The 18,184-nt window shown below is 34.0% G+C and overlaps 1 protein-coding gene across 2 annotated transcripts in view; it reads right to left on the bottom strand.

Annotated features, from left to right (window-relative positions):
- LOC128557563 (uncharacterized) overlaps positions 1-18,184 on the bottom strand; it is a 106,073-nt gene that overhangs the window by 22,247 nt on the left and 65,642 nt on the right. Inside the window, exons 15-35 of one of the 2 annotated variants that reach the window (XM_053545020.1) lie at positions 17,658-17,864; positions 17,102-17,379; positions 16,361-16,517; positions 15,821-16,036; positions 15,219-15,384; positions 14,529-14,812; positions 13,808-14,008; positions 13,174-13,318; positions 11,692-11,723; positions 10,557-10,698; positions 9,805-10,028; positions 9,423-9,593; positions 8,952-9,135; positions 6,416-6,530; positions 5,305-5,435; positions 3,608-3,825; positions 3,200-3,305; positions 2,793-2,909; positions 2,100-2,235; positions 734-914; positions 64-337 (exon numbers count right to left, since the gene is read on the bottom strand). In XM_053545020.1, coding sequence (XP_053400995.1) covers positions 64-337; positions 734-914; positions 2,100-2,235; positions 2,793-2,909; positions 3,200-3,305; positions 3,608-3,825; positions 5,305-5,435; positions 6,416-6,530; positions 8,952-9,135; positions 9,423-9,593; positions 9,805-10,028; positions 10,557-10,698; positions 11,692-11,723; positions 13,174-13,318; positions 13,808-14,008; positions 14,529-14,812; positions 15,219-15,384; positions 15,821-16,036; positions 16,361-16,517; positions 17,102-17,379; positions 17,658-17,864 — 3,685 coding nt within the window. The remainder of the gene's footprint in view (positions 1-63; positions 338-733; positions 915-2,099; positions 2,236-2,792; positions 2,910-3,199; positions 3,306-3,607; positions 3,826-5,304; positions 5,436-6,415; positions 6,531-8,951; positions 9,136-9,422; positions 9,594-9,804; positions 10,029-10,556; positions 10,699-11,691; positions 11,724-13,173; positions 13,319-13,807; positions 14,009-14,528; positions 14,813-15,218; positions 15,385-15,820; positions 16,037-16,360; positions 16,518-17,101; positions 17,380-17,657; positions 17,865-18,184) is intronic. The other variant, XM_053545023.1, reaches the window with a different exon arrangement.

Genomic DNA, 18,184 nt, shown 5'->3' with positions numbered 1-18,184 from the left:
TTAAGCGAAAACAATATCCACATTGGAAATATGTAATAAGATGATATCAGTATTATAACCCACCTGATATCGTCCCCACAGGTTGCTTTACCATGACATCTCCACAATTCTTACACGAACCTATATTCACAAAATATTCTACTATAGCACTGTGAGGGTCATGGAAACCTTTCCAGTGGGCTTGTAATGTGGTTCGGTTATCGAGATAATCGACATCAACACAGGAACCATCACTTCCTAAAGGGCCATCATACACTTTACCAGGTACGGGCGGCGTTGCTTCCACAGTAATAGCCCAAGATGATGTTGCTGTATAAAGTCCAGCTGCGTTATACGCCTTGTATATGAAATAATTCAATAATTGGCTTAAAATGTCATTAAGAAAAAAAAACAAATAATTCACTAGCATTTTTGTTGGATATGAAAAGACGGTTCTACTTTTTATTTTGTTACATGATTCGCAAATATATGAAGCCGTAGAAATGATAAAATAAGCCAAACCCGTGTTAAAGACCATCTCTGAATAGAGACCGCCTGTCTCCAAAGACCACATGCTTTGTTTCCAATTTTAACATTTACAGTGTATTTCAACCTGTGAATAAAGACCACCTCCCAACAAAGACTACATTTTGGCTCTCCCAAGGGTGGTCTTTATAGACAGGTTTGACTGACTGTATACACCTAAAGTTCATCTATTTGCCATTGTTTTAATAAATAGGAAATATATATTAACCTCCACAGTGACGAAATACGCATGTCCCTCTTTCAAAGTCAAAGGTTTATTTTCTGGAGTTTGTGCACATTCTTCCTCTATATTATCAAACATGAATATGTCAGCGTAGCCAGCTTGTGTTCCTATTGCCCAACTAAAATGCGATATTCCGCTCTCTAAATCGCTGAATACACCAGTCCAGCTGAATACGACAAATACATGTAAAATTATCAGCGCATTTATACTGTATACAGTATAAAGTATATTGCAACATTTTATACACTGAAACGCCATAAAAACGCACACTTTTGGAGGTTCCACCAAAACTTATAGGGAATATTTGAAATAAAATGTTTGATAACAAGATTATCATAGACCTATTACGCTCAATTTGCAATGTTAAATTTTGAAATCACTCGTGAAAATGAAGTGGACGAATTTTCGATATGCGATGAATTTTATGTGATATGTGATGTAATAAGATGATGAATACCGTTTCTCTAATAACTTACCAACTGGATACTTTTCCATTAACGAATACAGATTTTTGAATGGATTTTTGTTCCAAATTTAGATAATACTCTTGACGATGTTACATCATCAGACATATCTAAGTACTTCGTATTCGTTTTGGACGACGCTATGTTTTTCTAGTCTTATTCTTAAAACGGGCAAGCAAAAGAGGTTCAAAGGGAGCTCCTTGTTAAACACCTAACGTATGAAGACTTTACTGATACTTAACTGCTCACAATGCATCATCTGTTACGAGAAAAGTAATTTTGATATTAAATTCTGCTGATTCGCTCCGCGTATCATGTGGAAACCATCCGATAACGAATTTTGTGTCATTTGTTGAGATTTGTTTCTGCCGTTTCTGTCTTCAGGCGAATATAGAAAATTGATTATACGTTTCTGTTTTATGTATTTTAACGCACTTGAGTGTCCAATATACTTCGTAGAACTAAGTCCTCAAACTCAGTAAAACCTTTACTTCAAACTGCAGTCATTGAAACATATTTAAGTTGTTTCGAGCGGTTCAGTGTACTATCCAAACTGTTACACAGTTTTAAATGATACAAAGGAATAAGAAAAACTAACTATTTATTTTAAATGATAACATAATGGATTTTAACATAAAGCAAGGAAAAGAAAAATATCACATTATTTCATGGCAATTGATTTTCTGGGAATAGGAAATGGTATAATTATATACGAAAATATAATTCTTTAAGATCGTCCTTTTTAATACATATTTTTGTCGTCTTCATGCAAACATTCTTTTATTATTTCAACAGACTATAACTGATATATTTGTATCACCTTTATATCCTAACTTAGCTATTTACCTATTTATGATTTACAATTTGAGCAATATTTTTGTACATACCAAGCCTCCACAAAGTCTGTGTTAGAAATATGCCTAGAAGGAATAGTGATAGAAGCTTCTGTCAGTTGTGGTGGTGTTGTATCAATTTTGATTCCCTCAGATTTTGAACTTGAAAACTGGCCAGTAAAATCGTAGGCTTTCATGAAAGTATATCAATCAAACCAATCATTACGTTCAATGATTTTTTTTCTTAATTTACGGTACCTAAAACAATTGGCATGTACATCACAAAAATGTATGGTAACTAATAACAAAATAACAGTTTATATATTTTATTGCTCAAGCAAAATAACCACCATTTGCAAACAAATCCTTATGAAAACAGTTTGTGTTTTTAGATTTCGTTCATATATGAATCACGCATTTTTTCGGCGGAGATGGGGGGGAGGTGGTATAGCCAAAGCAACATAATTATAGGTCACATAGCGACTGTCCTCCACTGTAGGCTTACTCCGACATCACTTCAGGCAAAGGTTGTTACGTTGGTAGAAACATGCAACGCTCTTCCTCAAACCTGCTGAGTGGCTTCTTCATAATAAGACATTTATATCCAACTTGAGGTTTCAAACCCACAGAAATACGAGCAATATTTTATTTATAGGTCACGGAAGTGTAAAGTCACTGATAGAGACACAACAGAGCCTATAAAGTGATATTGTCTTTTTCTATCGTAAAAGTATCACATATACTTACCGGTTACTGTTGCAAAATATGTGTGCCCGTTTTGTAATTTAAGGTTATGGAACGTTTTGTGGTTTGTGAGTCCAACATTTGTGAAAGGCTGAACATCTATACCACCTGCACTAGTTCCTGCAAATTAAAGTATTTACATGAAAGCAACACATCTTATATAATAAACAAGTGTCTTATAGTTTTAATTCGTGGTGATTATTATCAAAATGAATGTACATTTGAGTATCATTGTTTAGGTACTGATTCGCTCATCAAGATTATGACTATAAATCTGATAAAGTTGCAATCCTACACAAATCCTGCAAATGGTTGACTATATATATTGCTTCACATTTGTGCCCGAATCGAAGAAATCTATATTATAAATGAGGTTTTCTTACAAGGGGTATATTTAATGTCCTTGTTACCTAAAGCTACCTCGTAGTGTGTAATTCCGCTTGCATGTGCAGCAAATCCTTCTTCTTCTACATCGATAAAGGAATTCCAATTTACTGATAACTCCGATGTTGACGTCTGCAATATCAAAATATCAAAAAGGAATCTAAAAGAAGTAAAACAGCACAGGAACTTTTATCGTTGTATGATTGCTACGGTATCAGAAGCATTCACAGCTCTGAAATCGGAATAATAAAAAAATCTATATTTTGCTTTTACAAGAATGTAGCTATTTACAGCCATAAGATTACAATTACCCGGAAAAAAAAACCTGTGTAAAAGTTGGTGGTATTATAGCATCAATAAGCATAATACATAAACTAGAAAATTACCCCCGAGCACAAATGTATATCAATTAATTGTTGCAAGAAATTTTTTACCTGAAATAGATATTGTTTCGTATGTCCTATCCAAACGTCTGCAGCTACTGGCGGTGTAATGTCAACAGTCACACCATTACTACACTGATTAATTTCCTCCAGTTTCTGTTCCCAAAACTCGTGTTGAAGATGTGTTGTATTTGCATGTACACAAACGATGTAACGATTGCCATGTTTTAGTTCACCTGGCTCAAATTTCACGTTTATGAATTCATGGACTAAAATGAAACGGGGTCCTAATATTGAGGATACTCTAAGTGGTCAATTTTGATATTTTCTTTTATTTATAGGTCTGATTACACCAAACAGGAAGTGACTACTCAGTGTTACACGTGAAATAGTCTAAACTGTAGTTCCATGCTGTTGATAAAATCTGGTATAATGAGCCATATGAGGATGTGACAGTAACATGTTTGGCTTAGTTTTATTGCTTATTGCATTGAGAAAAGATCTAGACCATTTTCATTGTGAATGTTCATTGAAATGCTCTAAAGTGCTGAAAATGAGGTCTGAATATTTTATTGTTTATATAAAACAAAGACGGAACTGAATTGGTAGAATGTAACCTTTATCTCATATAAGTTCACCATTCTTACATCTAAGAGATGCAAAACAAAATGAATTTAAAAGTTCAAGTATATAAATTGATGAATTCCCATGATAAACAGTAAATCTTTGACATGTGTTTACAATAGCATCCTTCCTAAAAATACAGCCTTGTATTTCTTAACCTTCAGTTTATCATTTGATTTCCTAAATCTCAATAATTATAATATGGTCATCCAAGTCTCTAGAGGGATACTACTAATATTAATTATAACTGTCGGAATGTGTATCTGGAATGGAAGAATGCAGTAGTCTGACTCGTTGAAGTTCATGCTTTGGTGAAGTTTGGGGCCTAATGATTTCGTTCAAATAATAGATTTTCCTCTTTTCCTCAGAACAGAAATTCATAACTTGGTGAAGTGCTTGATGTGATTTACTTCCTTTATCTATGAAGGATATTGCATAAGAATCTGTTCCTTAGAACGAGTGTTCTACGAAAGTGTACCGCAGGTTTTTGATAAATGAACCCATTCTTCAATCATATCATTTTTAATTCATTTGCGAAGGAAACAGATACCCTAAACTAATTAATTTGTTCGTAACCTTTTAGCTGGCAATTTAGGGGCCATTTCTGTTACACACTGATAATTTAGTAGTTTATGGGTAACCCATACTATACACGTAGGCTCTAGAGTACTGATGAGAGAGTTAAATCTGTTTGAAGAAAGTAATAGAGTTTTATATATTTTGTACTCTTAAAAGAAACATGATGCATAAAATATTATTAGAATAGTATCATGGTATAGTTTAATTTTACATTTTCATTTTGGCATGCTACACATCATGATTTGTCTTCAGAAATGTGGAGGAAAATCGTGTTAAAGCAGGTCAACCCTACACTCCTTAGAATGTCCTAAACATTTTGTACCGAAACAAGTGAAGTCAACAATGTAAAATAGAAACAACTAATAATATATATATATTCAGTTATGAATTACAGGGACTAGCATTTAGGAAATCGATCACATCGGTCAGATTCTCTACTATTCAACTACCAACCTTACGACCTTTTCTATATTATATAATTTATATAACCTTAATTGTAATGAATTATTTGGAAGTTAGTAATTAGTTTGTATTATGTGTCAAACCTGTTCTACCGCACTTAATAGCATCAGGATGTTCACAAGGGTTTTTCAAATCCAGCTTATTGGAAAGATCATAAAATACTGTCGGGTCGTCTTCTTGGAATAATAACACCGCCCACGTGTAATACGCGTGCCTGTGAATCAAATGTTAAACATTGTTCAGATGAATACTTTTGTATATTCACTATTTCTATTAAAGATGGATAATCAGAATTTGGCTAAGTAACGGATTTGTTTTAAACTTTAACATCTGATCATTTACACTCATTTATGTTCAGTTAGCGCTTAATACAAGTTAGGTTTTCACTGGAGATATTTTTAATAATTGGTTTTCCTATTGCAGTTGCCCAACCGAGATCGAGTTATTTTATCATAAGTATAAATGTGATAAACATACTTTACCTAAGAAAATGTATAACTAACCGATATATTGTATTATATTCGTAAAATAATTGCATTAACAATTACATATATAGATTGAATTCATTAGAAATGCAAGTTTGAAAAATTATTATTACCTCCCTTTGCCTATCTTGGTAAATAAATGACATTCAGAAGCTACATGCATTTTAAAACCCACCTTTTGATTCAGATTGTTAAATATTTGGTGTATCTATCCTATGCGAATGTAAAACTCGGAATTATATGGAAATAAAAAGAAATACCAAGTATTTTAAATATTTTCATATTAAAGGGGAGTAATTACAAATTTTTATGAAAATCAATAAAGAATACATTTCTAACAGGGATCTAACTCAAAGTAATGGGTATTTTTGTTTCTTAAATAAATCTCTAACAGAATATACAAAAAGTGAAAAATGTCACTAAATTTTGCTTAAATGTGATTGACCACCTTTAATGCAACAGAACAAAGTAAGACATACCTTCTACCTAGAATCATTAGAATATGGAAGAGTCGATATAAATGTTAGTAAGAATGCAACTAAATTAGGCATTTGGAAAAATAAATTACTTTATTATTAAAAGTATATGAACAAGACAATATTATGTAAATGCTCACATTTTCTAATCAGTTAATACCTGTTTTGACCGGACGTTACAATGTAATCATCTAGATGAGAAGGTCTGGGGTACTAAAATAGATATACTTTACCTCAAAGTTGGCCAAACCGCGGATATAATGTTGTTATATGGAGTGTAATCCTTATCCGACTCTTTCCAAACATCGTTTTGTTCAAGGAATATTTCATTTCCAACATGGGCATTCTCTGTAAATTAAGGAGGTAGGTTACTTTAATATTTGTATGTGCGCATGTCCAACCGGAAGGTAACGTGACGATTTACGACGACGTTTACGACACACTAAATGTGTTTGTTATCCATTCTTCTAAAAACTAATCATGAACCTGTCTCCAGTCAGATACTGTATGGTTTAATAATGCAGATATAATGAATAAATTGCCGCAGACACGCTTCAAAACAATGTTGCCTTAAAATGACGTCATTGACGTCATGACGTTACGTGTCAGTTACCGCGTAAAATTAATAGCATTTATTTTGAAAGTACGTAATTCTGTGCATTTTCTTTACTTGAACTATTTTCAAATAATCATTATTTGCTGAAATATTTTTATGAGTCTTTTGCTCTGAATAATAATCAATATTTTGCTTCTTTTATGTAGTTATATTGAAATGTTATGCGGAATGTAAGAAAATGGATGATGAAAACTAATGTTTTTTGGAATATAGTTGTGTGAAAGGTTACTTGTTACGGTCATTTTCAAATAAAACAAGAGCTGTCTCCATAGGATGACACATGCCCCCGATGGCACTTTGAATGAATAGTTATGCCCGATGTTAGAGTTTAGGACCTTCGACCTACGGACCTGGGTCTTGCGAACAACACGTCGTCTTACTGTGGTACACATTCATGCCCAATAATTTAAAATCCATGCATGAATGACAAAGATATGGACCGGACACGCCCATCAATGCACTATCATGAAATATGACCTTTAACGTCTAAGTGTGACCTTGACCTTTGAGCTACAGACCTAGGTCTTGCGCGCGACGCGTCGTCTTACTGTGCCACACATTTACGCGTAGTTATTTGAAAATCCATCCATGGATGACAAAGATATGGACCGGACACGCCCATCAATGCACGATCATGAAAAATGACCTTTAAAGTGTGACCTTGACCTTTGAGCTACGGACCTGGGTCTTGCGCGCGACTCGTCGTCTTACTGTGGTACACATTCATGCCAAGTTATTTGAAAATCCATCAATGGATGACAAAGATATGGACCGGACACGAAAATTGCGGACAGTCCGACAGACGGACAGACGGTTCAAAAACTATATGCCTCCCTTCGGAGCATAAAAATCTAGCAGTTTAAGTAATAGAAAGAGCATTGAAACTCGTGGGTAAACGATTTGTACGAGGGGGCGTAGCCCCCGAATATAAATCGTTTACCCGAGAGTTTTAATGTTCTTTCTGTTTTGTATCATAGCCATCCATATATGGTAGTTGTAGGCGTTCCACATTGCCATATACAGCAGTTCAGCGAGTACTTAAAATCCTTGCTTTACAAATGTGTAAAGCCCAGGTAAAATAAACCAATGCTATAGCAGAAAATCAATAAGATACACTTAGCTGTGTACTGTTCCAGACATGCTGGCATACTTTCCTACCCAACAGTGCGGTAACTAGCGTGCGGGTATTAAATACTTGCACACTTTTAGTTACCGCACCCTGTACTCGGTGTATACGATTTACCTGCACCAAATTTGTTAAGAAAAACACCGAGGTATGATACAATTTGTAATACCTATTTTTCAGTTTCCGTTGATAATTTGTTACTTATATACTAAAACTAAGATCTAAAATTGTCCAAATTTCAGTAGAAAATTGTTGTTTCTTGAATTGAATTGATGTTACCATAGTAACGAAGCCCGTGACCTATATATCTAAAAGTAAAATTCAAAAGCGTTGACATTGGTCTATTTAAGAAACACAGCTTCGGCTTTTTATTTTCATTTCAACAATATCCATGAGAGTAATAGCAGCATGCTGAATGATTTTTCCATGTCAAAAATGCTGTAAAATATGTTTGAATAAATGCAAATAACACGAAAATATAACTTGCGTTAGAAATAATATGAAGCCGTCGAAAAACTCGTTTTTATACATAAATCTTTAAAAATGAGAGAAATGCGTTACCATGGAAACACGATCCCCGCGACATATATATTTTAAGCTTTTGTTAGAAAGCTAACGGGTATACAAGTAATATTATCAATTATACAGACTTCTACGGATATTAATGAAACTATAATACACTGAAAAGTGTTAAATATCCGTATTTTCCTCCTTCTTTTAATATAAAATATCTTGGAGAGTCATGTTTTTCAAACCTGAATAAAAATTGAACTTGAAGGGACAGAGATATACGAAATTGAGATTGCAGCAGTTAAAACATCATATTACACGAAATACAAATAATTGCTACAGTTCAACTGATTTGAATTTACCCTGGTAACAAGGTAACCTACCTCCTTAAGTTGCATGTTTAAGAATGATATAATTAACTTGAATATTTAATCAGTATATCATTATATTATAATAAGTGACAACGACAGTTGCAACACCGAATATGAAAACAATCTAATGTTGGTATTTCATTTACCTGATGACAGAGGCTCCCCAACAGCGTCAATGACAACACTAGGTCTAACCTGCTGAAGATCTTGACAGTTTCTGATTTCAGAAGACGACGTGGACGACAAGCCAGCTTTGGTATATCCTCGCAAAGCTAGTATCCAGCATTTGGTAAATGCAATTTCCTCATTCAGGTCTATTACAAAATGGAGCTAAAAATTAAAAAGAATAGTCTACACCGTCACATATGCATTTTTAAAGATAGGATTTACATAAATGTTTGCTGTTGCGACTGTAAAACAAGTTAAACCTTTAGAGAACAAAACTGCATCCATGTATTGTTGGCAATTTAAAAATTACAAAAGTTTTTTTCACAACAATCTTGATTATATGTTCTTTAGTATATTATTCGTACCAAAACGGAGAAGAAACTATCATCTTCATATATGACATTCTAAGTTAAGCATATGTGAATCTTTGTATAACGTAGAGAGTTTACCAGCGTGTCAGTCAACGATTCTGTAGGCGATATCCGCTGCCATTTTGTTAACAAACGACCTAACTTTGATTCATCGGCAAATGCCCATTCATAATGATCCATGACTGTACGAGACTGCGACAAGTCTTCAATATCCGAATCCTTAAACGGTTCCACAGACACTTTTATCTGCTAAAATATATAATGACATATGACTTGCAAAGCTATTTGAGTTCTGAAACTGTGTTCATATTAAAGACTGCCAGCTTCAGATAGTAAATTCAATTCGTGGTAATTGCAATATTCCGGCATATGTTGCCCGTCAAATGTGTTTTGGTGATTTAATAGAAGAGAATTGTAGAAAACATCGTCATTTTTTTCTAATGTATGAATGTTCAATTACCAGTGTCTTGTTATCTGTGTAAGCCACTGAAATGTTCCCAGCTAATGGAGGATTTGGAACAACAGTGACACCATCGCTGTGCACAGGCTTGAAACAGAACTGATCGGCACATAATTTTAAAGAAATCCTATACGTCCTTCCAGGAGACAACGACAAACCACTTTTCCCAAGGTAAGATGATGTTGTTCTCAAATGTTGATAATCAATACGCATCTTCCAAATATCTGAAGAGATTTTTCAAAATTTGGTTCAAGTGAATCCTGCACAAGTACAACCAGAGATAGTTAAGATATTTTCAAATTATTTGAAATAATCATACATTTATTGCATTTGGACAGAAGTAATTTAAAAACAAGTAACACAGTATTGTTTACATATCATTAATATTTTCTAAAAAAAATCCATAACTTTTACAAAATATCAGAATTGATCATAGCGTATCTTGAAATATTTATTTATTTATATTGTTGGGTTTAACGTCGCACCGACATAATTTTTGGGCATATGGCAACTTTCCAGCTTTGATGGGAGAGGAATGCCCCTGGTGACCCTCCCTGCATTATTTCATAAAGAGTGGGCACCTTTGTAGAATCACCAATCTCTCGTAATCCAGCTCCATGGCTTCCCCGCATGAAGAGGGGCAAGTGATTGTATCTTGAAGTAATGTTTGCTACAATAAAGCTTGTTTCAAACGAGTATAATTCCGAAGTGAGTACACATAAGATATGTACCAAGCATATCACAAAATTTACCAGCTATTGGGGCTCGTTCCTCAATTGCCCAGTATATAACTTTAAGGTAATTTCTCTTTTTCTTTGGAATGTTCCAATGTGCTTGAAGAATATTTGTGGATGACTGAAAGTCCTTATCTGGTTTACAAGTTACACGTGTGTCCTGTTAAAAAGTGTTTAAGTGGAAAAGTTAACTTTTATAACATATCCATTTTCTTTACATATAAAAGCAGCTGAATGACCTGATAGTTCTGCAAAACATTATTTCTTCTACAAGGAAGAATCTAATTAAACATTTTTATTAAAAACTATACTTAACTAAAAATTCGGCAAATGAAACAAAATGGTGTCGCTTTGTATATTTTATTATGCTAGATCAATTAAAAAAGGGGCTACAAGCAAGTTTTTCAATACGACAGTATAATTTTAAGGAACTATTTTGATATCATGCAGATTTTGTTGAAATTTCTGATAGTTATAAAATATTGTCTGTTGCATAGTCAAATGAAATTAAAAGGTTCCTGTGATTATTTTGCTAGATAAATAATTGCCCATGATGTTAGAGATCCGAAAATTTCAACCTGATTTTAAGACATCATCTGGATTTTTTTAGTTAACAGTTAAGTTATCGATCTTATAAATTCAAACATATGTTGCTAATAATTAGAGCAATATTTTTTTCCGAGTCCAGGCTTTATTCTATCATGTTGATATGCAGGAACTTACTTCCAGTTGATCAAACGTGTAGAACTACCCTACAGCTTACGCTTATTTATCATTAAATTCAGAAATTACTTTATCAACACAATACTTTATTTTTTCTGAAAGTGAAACCATTAAAATTTACTGAAGAATTCAGAAATATAACAGATTTTAATGTACGTTAAAATAGTTGTTAAATTTGTAATTATTGTAACAATTTCAATATTATATATAATGTAAAATGATAAAAGTAAAACACAGAACGAGTTCGAACCCTTCTCAGGTACCGCATAGAATGAATCTGTCCATACAGCAGTGATGGTAAACTTTTGTTCACATGATATTAACTTTGTGGTTAACCTATTTTCGCAATGCAAATCTGTGGGCAGCTTTAAATTTGTTTTTAATAAGTTTGACTTGGTTAAACAGGTTAATATAGTGAAAAGTGTCCTACCTCGAAATGATGTGACGTAGTAAGATTTAGATCTGAAATTCATATAGCATTTTCATTTAATTGTTCTAACTGAAATGCTTGAAATTCTTTTCACCTAGCATAGACGTGTAAGCATTGACAATTCGACTTTTATTAGACAATTGGACTTCTCTAAAGCATTCGACAAGGTTAACCATCTGAAACTTCTGTACAAACTTCATCAACATGGTGTTCAGGGCACCACGTTGTAATGGTCCGGAGTCCCATAGGGCTCCGTCCTAGGCCCCCTTCTATTATTACTCTACATAAATAACCTACCGGAAAATCTGATTTCACATATCCGTTTATTCGCCGATGACACTGCTGTTTATTTAATTGTAAATAGTCCGGCCCAGAAAAAAACATCCTCCAGCAAGACTTGAATAAGTTACAGTTATGGGAAAGTAAGCGGGACATGGAATTTAACCCCTCAAAATGCACTGTTATAAACATAACAAGGTCAAATCAAAGTATACACTCCATGGCCAAGTCTTTGAAACAGTTCCTGATGCAAAGTATCTCGGGGTCACTATATCCTCAGATCTTAACTGGAATAAACACATCAATGAAGTCACGTCCAAAGCTACCCGAACATTTAACTTCATTAAGCGAAACATCCAACGCAAAAAAACCCCCAAAAGTTCGGGAAGTAGCTTATAAAACTCTAGTCAGGCCACAGCTGCAATATGCTAGCTGTATCCGGAACCCTTATACCCAACATAACATCCACCATATCGAAATGATTCAGCGGAGGGCAGCGCGATTGGTTAATCATGACTACTCCCCTTACAGCAGTGTCACAAACATGCTATGTCAGCTGAGATGGCGTACCCTTGAAAATAGGAGATCTGATCCACGCCTCCCTCCTTATGTCCTACAAAATAGTGAATGGTTTGGTTGCTGTACCACTTCCTCCCTATGACAGCCCCCTACCCCCCACCCCACACACACATCCCGTCTAACAAGACATATGCATCCCCACTCCTACACCCAGATCCTCATTCCCTGTAATTATTATAAGTATTCTTTTTTCCAGCCACCATAGTGCTTTGGAATTCCCTTCCAGTACAACTTGTGCAAGCCCCCACCCTGAACCAGTTTAAGCAGGGTGTGACCAAACTTGCACAAAATGCTTAACACGATAGACCTGTTTTTAAACTGCTTTTATCTGTAAATCCTTCTTGTAGTTAACACTATCAACTGCATTTATGCTTGCAATACACATCGTGTATTACTTTTATTCTCTTGTCCATTCTATCTTTAAATTTCTTGTCAGGCGCGCAGCTGCACGTAATACCCGAGGAGTGATGCAGTATAAATAGATAGATAATTATGTCCATATTACATTTCTTAGAATCATCAATAGTTCAGCTTGTATTTCATCTGGAATACTATTTTGCAATAATATATTAAATTTAAGATATTTAGATAATTATTTGAAACATTTTTAAAGATCGAACGTACCTTCGTTGTTTGAATAGTTACACTGCGGTCCGTCAAACACTTGTATTCCTTGAATTTCATCACCTTCGATAACCACTGTGACGCCATCAGAAACTGCTGTAATGTTTCCCGCCTCTGTTTCAGCTATCACAGTATGGTAATATGTCTAATGGCATACAATTTTGTTTGTTACATTAAAACGAACAGCTGAACATTAGATTCAAGGAAAATATAGGATGTATATTATAATTTCATGATGTACAGTTTGCATAAAATCATGTTTATAGATATAATGAACTGGTATACAGTTAACTGACATTCTAACACGATCAGCAAATAACCTACATACATGTAGAGCAAAATCTGTCTCGTGTTATTCTGCAATACTCTACGGCGCGTGCAATTACGTCATCCGATCCAGGTGCGTAGCACGGTAGTAAAAAGTAGTTACCATTTCTTCTAACATTGTTGATACTAGTATGTTGTGTTAAAATCGAAATGACAAGTTCTGAAGTGTGATTTATCGCAGCATAACCTACGGCTTTCGTGATATACTCTTACGCATAAGAACTCAAAACACGGGTTATTCTACGATAAACCACGATTGGGAATTTATTATTTCTTAATTATACTTGTACATGAGACAGGTAATTACCTCGTATGGTTTGAGATTAAGACCAGTAAAGACATGTCTAGCTATATCATCACTACTCTCGCAAGTCATGTATTCACCACTTGAAGCGTTAGAAATGCACACAGTAATAATGATATCTTCATGAGGATGTTCAAAACCTGACCATCTTGTTGTTAACTTTGATGTACTTATCTGGTAGTCGATGTCATCTATGTCAAAAAACTGAAATAAGATATTGTATTTTTGTAATGCGTATCGACGTACACCTTAATTCTTCAATTCGTATAGTTAGTATCTGTCCGAGGGCTGCGGGGTTGGGGGTGGGGGGCTTATATTTCTTAATAATAATAATATTACCAGTTTGGAAATTTAACATGTGATGGATTTACGTTAACGTTGTGGAAAGAGATGCTTTGTATATTTGTTTATGCTACATCCACTTTGGATTCTGTGTTACAGTTTGGAATAAATACCGATTGGATTCAAATTTGACCAGAACAGGACTTGGACTATTCTTGAAAATCAGTGTTGGACTTTACAGCTAGTTAACATTTTCAAGGGATTTGACTTGTTACTTTTGAAAATAAGCTTTGTCATTGTAAATAGATGCTGGTTTGTTTTATGGTACCTTTTATATCTTAAGTAACAAGCAATTGTTACCTTTAGAAGTTACAGTAGTACATGTTCTGTATAAGTTTACTCAATATGAAATTCTAATGCAAAAAAGAAGCAAACGATTTACATCTAGCTGTGTATGCACCTGCTCTGATGTACCGACAACGTCTTGAACAACTCCTTTTGAAGCAAGTTCAATATTGTGTTTATACTGATTGGAAGAGGCTGTCACAAAATGTCCCGATGTGTCTCGAACTTTAATCGTCACAAAATAATACTGTTCCCCATGTAGATGCCAAGGAAGGAAATGTGTTGAAAACGCCGTGCATGTCGGAGGTATTAGTGAATTACAACTTCCACCAATGGAGAGTCTATTAAATGGGAGGATATCCTGCGCATTTCTGTTGGAACCTGCAAAAAATGTTAACACAACTGAAACGGTATCTCTGTGCTTTTTAGAGTGTTAAAACCTAAAGGAAAACACCCAGACTTTATTATTTTACATATGAAATATCAGTGCAGTTAAGAAGGGACACTTTAAGCACCATTAGTAAAACATTACAGCTATGTCATTGGATCTAAAAGAGGTAAAGCGAATGGATAACCCGTTGAGACTAGAATTAACTTAACAATTGTCAAAAAAGACAAAAACACGTTTTGGAACATCAGGTTTGAACACCCTAGTTTTAAGTTACGTGTATATACCATAAATTTTATATCGATGTATGTTAGCACCCCTACTGAACTCATAAGGACAAGATTACTAAATGAGATATAAAATTTACTTTTAATCATATACACAAATGATAATACGAACCAATAGAGGCTTCATATGATAAAGCTTTAGGATCCCCGTGATCTGTAAATGCACTTACAGCCCATCTGGCAATAAGAAATGTGTCATATTTAGCTTGTTCAACTGTCAAGTTTACTGCTCCCGTAAATTCCGGTTTTGCTGTATCGTAGAGGAAAGGCCCAATCGCCTACAACAAGAAATGTTAATATTCTGTTTATTTGTCACTGAATATAAAAGGTATATTTCAAACGTATAGCTGTTTACAATATAAAGCGTTAATGTATTAACATAGTGATATTCATTCTATTTTCGAAATGAAATTTAAATATCTGCGCTCCATTTATTGGAATTAGCAAGCGAAAATATCAGAAATTCTTATAAGAAAACACATATTGCAAGAATACAGCCTTCACTTTATTTCGTCATTTGTAAGCAAAGAATTTTTAACAAACAGTAAACTTCTTTACACATACTTATATGTCTTCGCTCCATTAATTGTAATCAGCAATTGGAAACTACAAATTACTATAAGAATAAACAGATTACAAGAAATCAAGCATTAGCTTTCCTTCTTCGTTTCAGGCAACTAATTCTTATCAAAGGGTAAACTATTTTACACATACTTTTATGTCTATAACTGATGATTTCGTTATTGCTTTAATCAATACATAAAAATGTTCCCCGTCAAAAATATTTGGGTGAAACAAACGTATATGTTGGTGCTGATGCGATGTTGTAAAGTCCATAACATCCGGAAATCCAGAATTTTCAGACGAAATTCCAACTTCGAAATCATGCACATTAGTAGCACCTGATGTTACATTCCAAGATATATCAACCTATAAAACACACATAAAGTATAAACTAATGTTATTATGAATAAAACCTTTAATAAGTTACATAGATACAATTCGACTGTAAGAAATTGTACATTTTAAGCAATATAATAGATGTCAACCATTTTCATTATATTATATAACTTATTGACCGATGATTTATTTCTTGCCGTACTGACGTGGTGCCGTATATTTGTGGAACATGCATATATGACGTTAGATATCATCATGTGACAATGATTTTAAGCATTACATAAAATCAACTTAAATCTCAACTGAACATTATAAACCCACAAAAGTCTAGTAGAAGAAAGATCTGTTACCTACCCTAAAATCAGAGGTTATATATGCAATTAAGTCTGAATTGACGCCATACAGATCATCACATTGGTCACTCAACCTAACAAAACTCTTTGTCCCATTTATACGCCTTTTATGTGGGTAAAGTTTTAATACAGAATCTGACACAGTTGTGGCCCGGTTTCTAGAAAATATAGTAAAATATATGTCGACTGTTTTCTGCCTACTGTTATGTCCACTTAACAGACATCAGTCTTCTTTAAACATTATTTCTTATAAATATTTTTTTATTCTACATTTCATGCCTGACTTAATTCGCTTAATAATTAAGATGCTTTTACGAAATACAGTCATGTTGGCAGTGGATATAATTCGGCGCTCTGGACCTTGACCGCACATTTCAAATTGTCCGGTAAGTCATTCATTCATTAATACGAATTTCGTTTGATACGAACACATTTCCCAGGTCCGGATGAGTTCGTATAAAGCGAGTTTTACTGTAATTAACAAGCGAAGTTTGACCATAACAGATATTTCATATATAACTTAAATAAGCCTAACAATATTTTACGTAGAATAGGTGTACTCAAACTGTTTTTATTAGTTACATATGAGAAGTATTTGATATGAAATATAATTATCATGGTAACTTAATTTTATATGCAATATCTTACAGCAGATCATATGCGCAAATTCGATAACTCTAAAGTAATGATTCCTCTTCACACGTATTTTTATAAGATATGAATACGAGTTACACAAACATACTTGCAAATTAGCGATGGCAGTAAAACCTTCTCTAATTCTCTATTTCTATGTAGAACATAAACAGTTTCATTTTCATCACTTTTGACAAGACCATTAGCTGTCACCGCATTTTTTACAATGATTTCTGATACTACAGCTGGAATGACATCTATGGTAACACCGTCAGAACAAACAGGCTTGCAGTGATCAAGGGCGTGGTTATATGCCATTACCGTCAGGTGATATGTGCCAGGTTTTTGTGCTGTAAATTCTGCTCTACTGGCGTAGGTCCAGTTAACCTATAAATGACATAACTCATTAATTTATTGAATTGAAAAGTACTTGTCGTACATTTTCAGACGCTATTTTCATTTATTTATATGTATCTTAAATATTTTTATAACTTACTTATATTGTATAAATTGTACTATTATAATGGATTGCCCTGAATCACTCTAAAAATTACATTTTTGTACGATTTTTTCTTTTTCACCGTCACCAGAACGTAAAGTCATTCATTATAGAATTAATAGATAGCTTTTTTGTATTCTTGAGTTTTTCCTCTGCATAACCTCACCTCTCTGTTTAAATGTATATCTAGATCGTGTTCTTGTAAGCATTGTTGGCTAAATCCATAGGTATAGAACCACACGCTACTTTCTTTATCAAAGAACTCGTCCCAATGTCCTGCTATTTGTAGCGACTGTTGAAAGTCAGTCTCAGGGTTTCCAGGAATTCCATCATACACGGTACCTTCATGTGGCGGAGAAGCGTCAATCGTTATCTAAAACATACAAGGAACATAGATTAGGCTGTCTACCAATAAGATATAGAAGCTGACTATTTCGCATCATTTCTATGTCATTTTCTTTGGGTATTTGAAATATAGCATGAACGATCAAGTGAACTCCTAGTAAATTTGTGTCCCGCATTTGTCACAGGAAATAAGTCGTAATATAAAACTACGAAACACGAATAGCTTATAAAAAGTAACTGAATGTCATTTGACACAATGGCTATTGTTGGAAAGGGGAAAAGTACTTCGTAATGACCTTCTAAACTTCTGTATTGTTACATGATTAATATAACATCATTTAAAAAATT

This window comes from Mercenaria mercenaria, chromosome 1 (assembly GCF_021730395.1).
Source record: "Mercenaria mercenaria strain notata chromosome 1, MADL_Memer_1, whole genome shotgun sequence".
NCBI classification, from domain to species: domain Eukaryota; kingdom Metazoa; phylum Mollusca; class Bivalvia; order Venerida; family Veneridae; genus Mercenaria; species Mercenaria mercenaria.
Note: the sequence above shows the minus strand (reverse complement) of the source record. Positions and strands in the feature narration are given on the sequence as shown.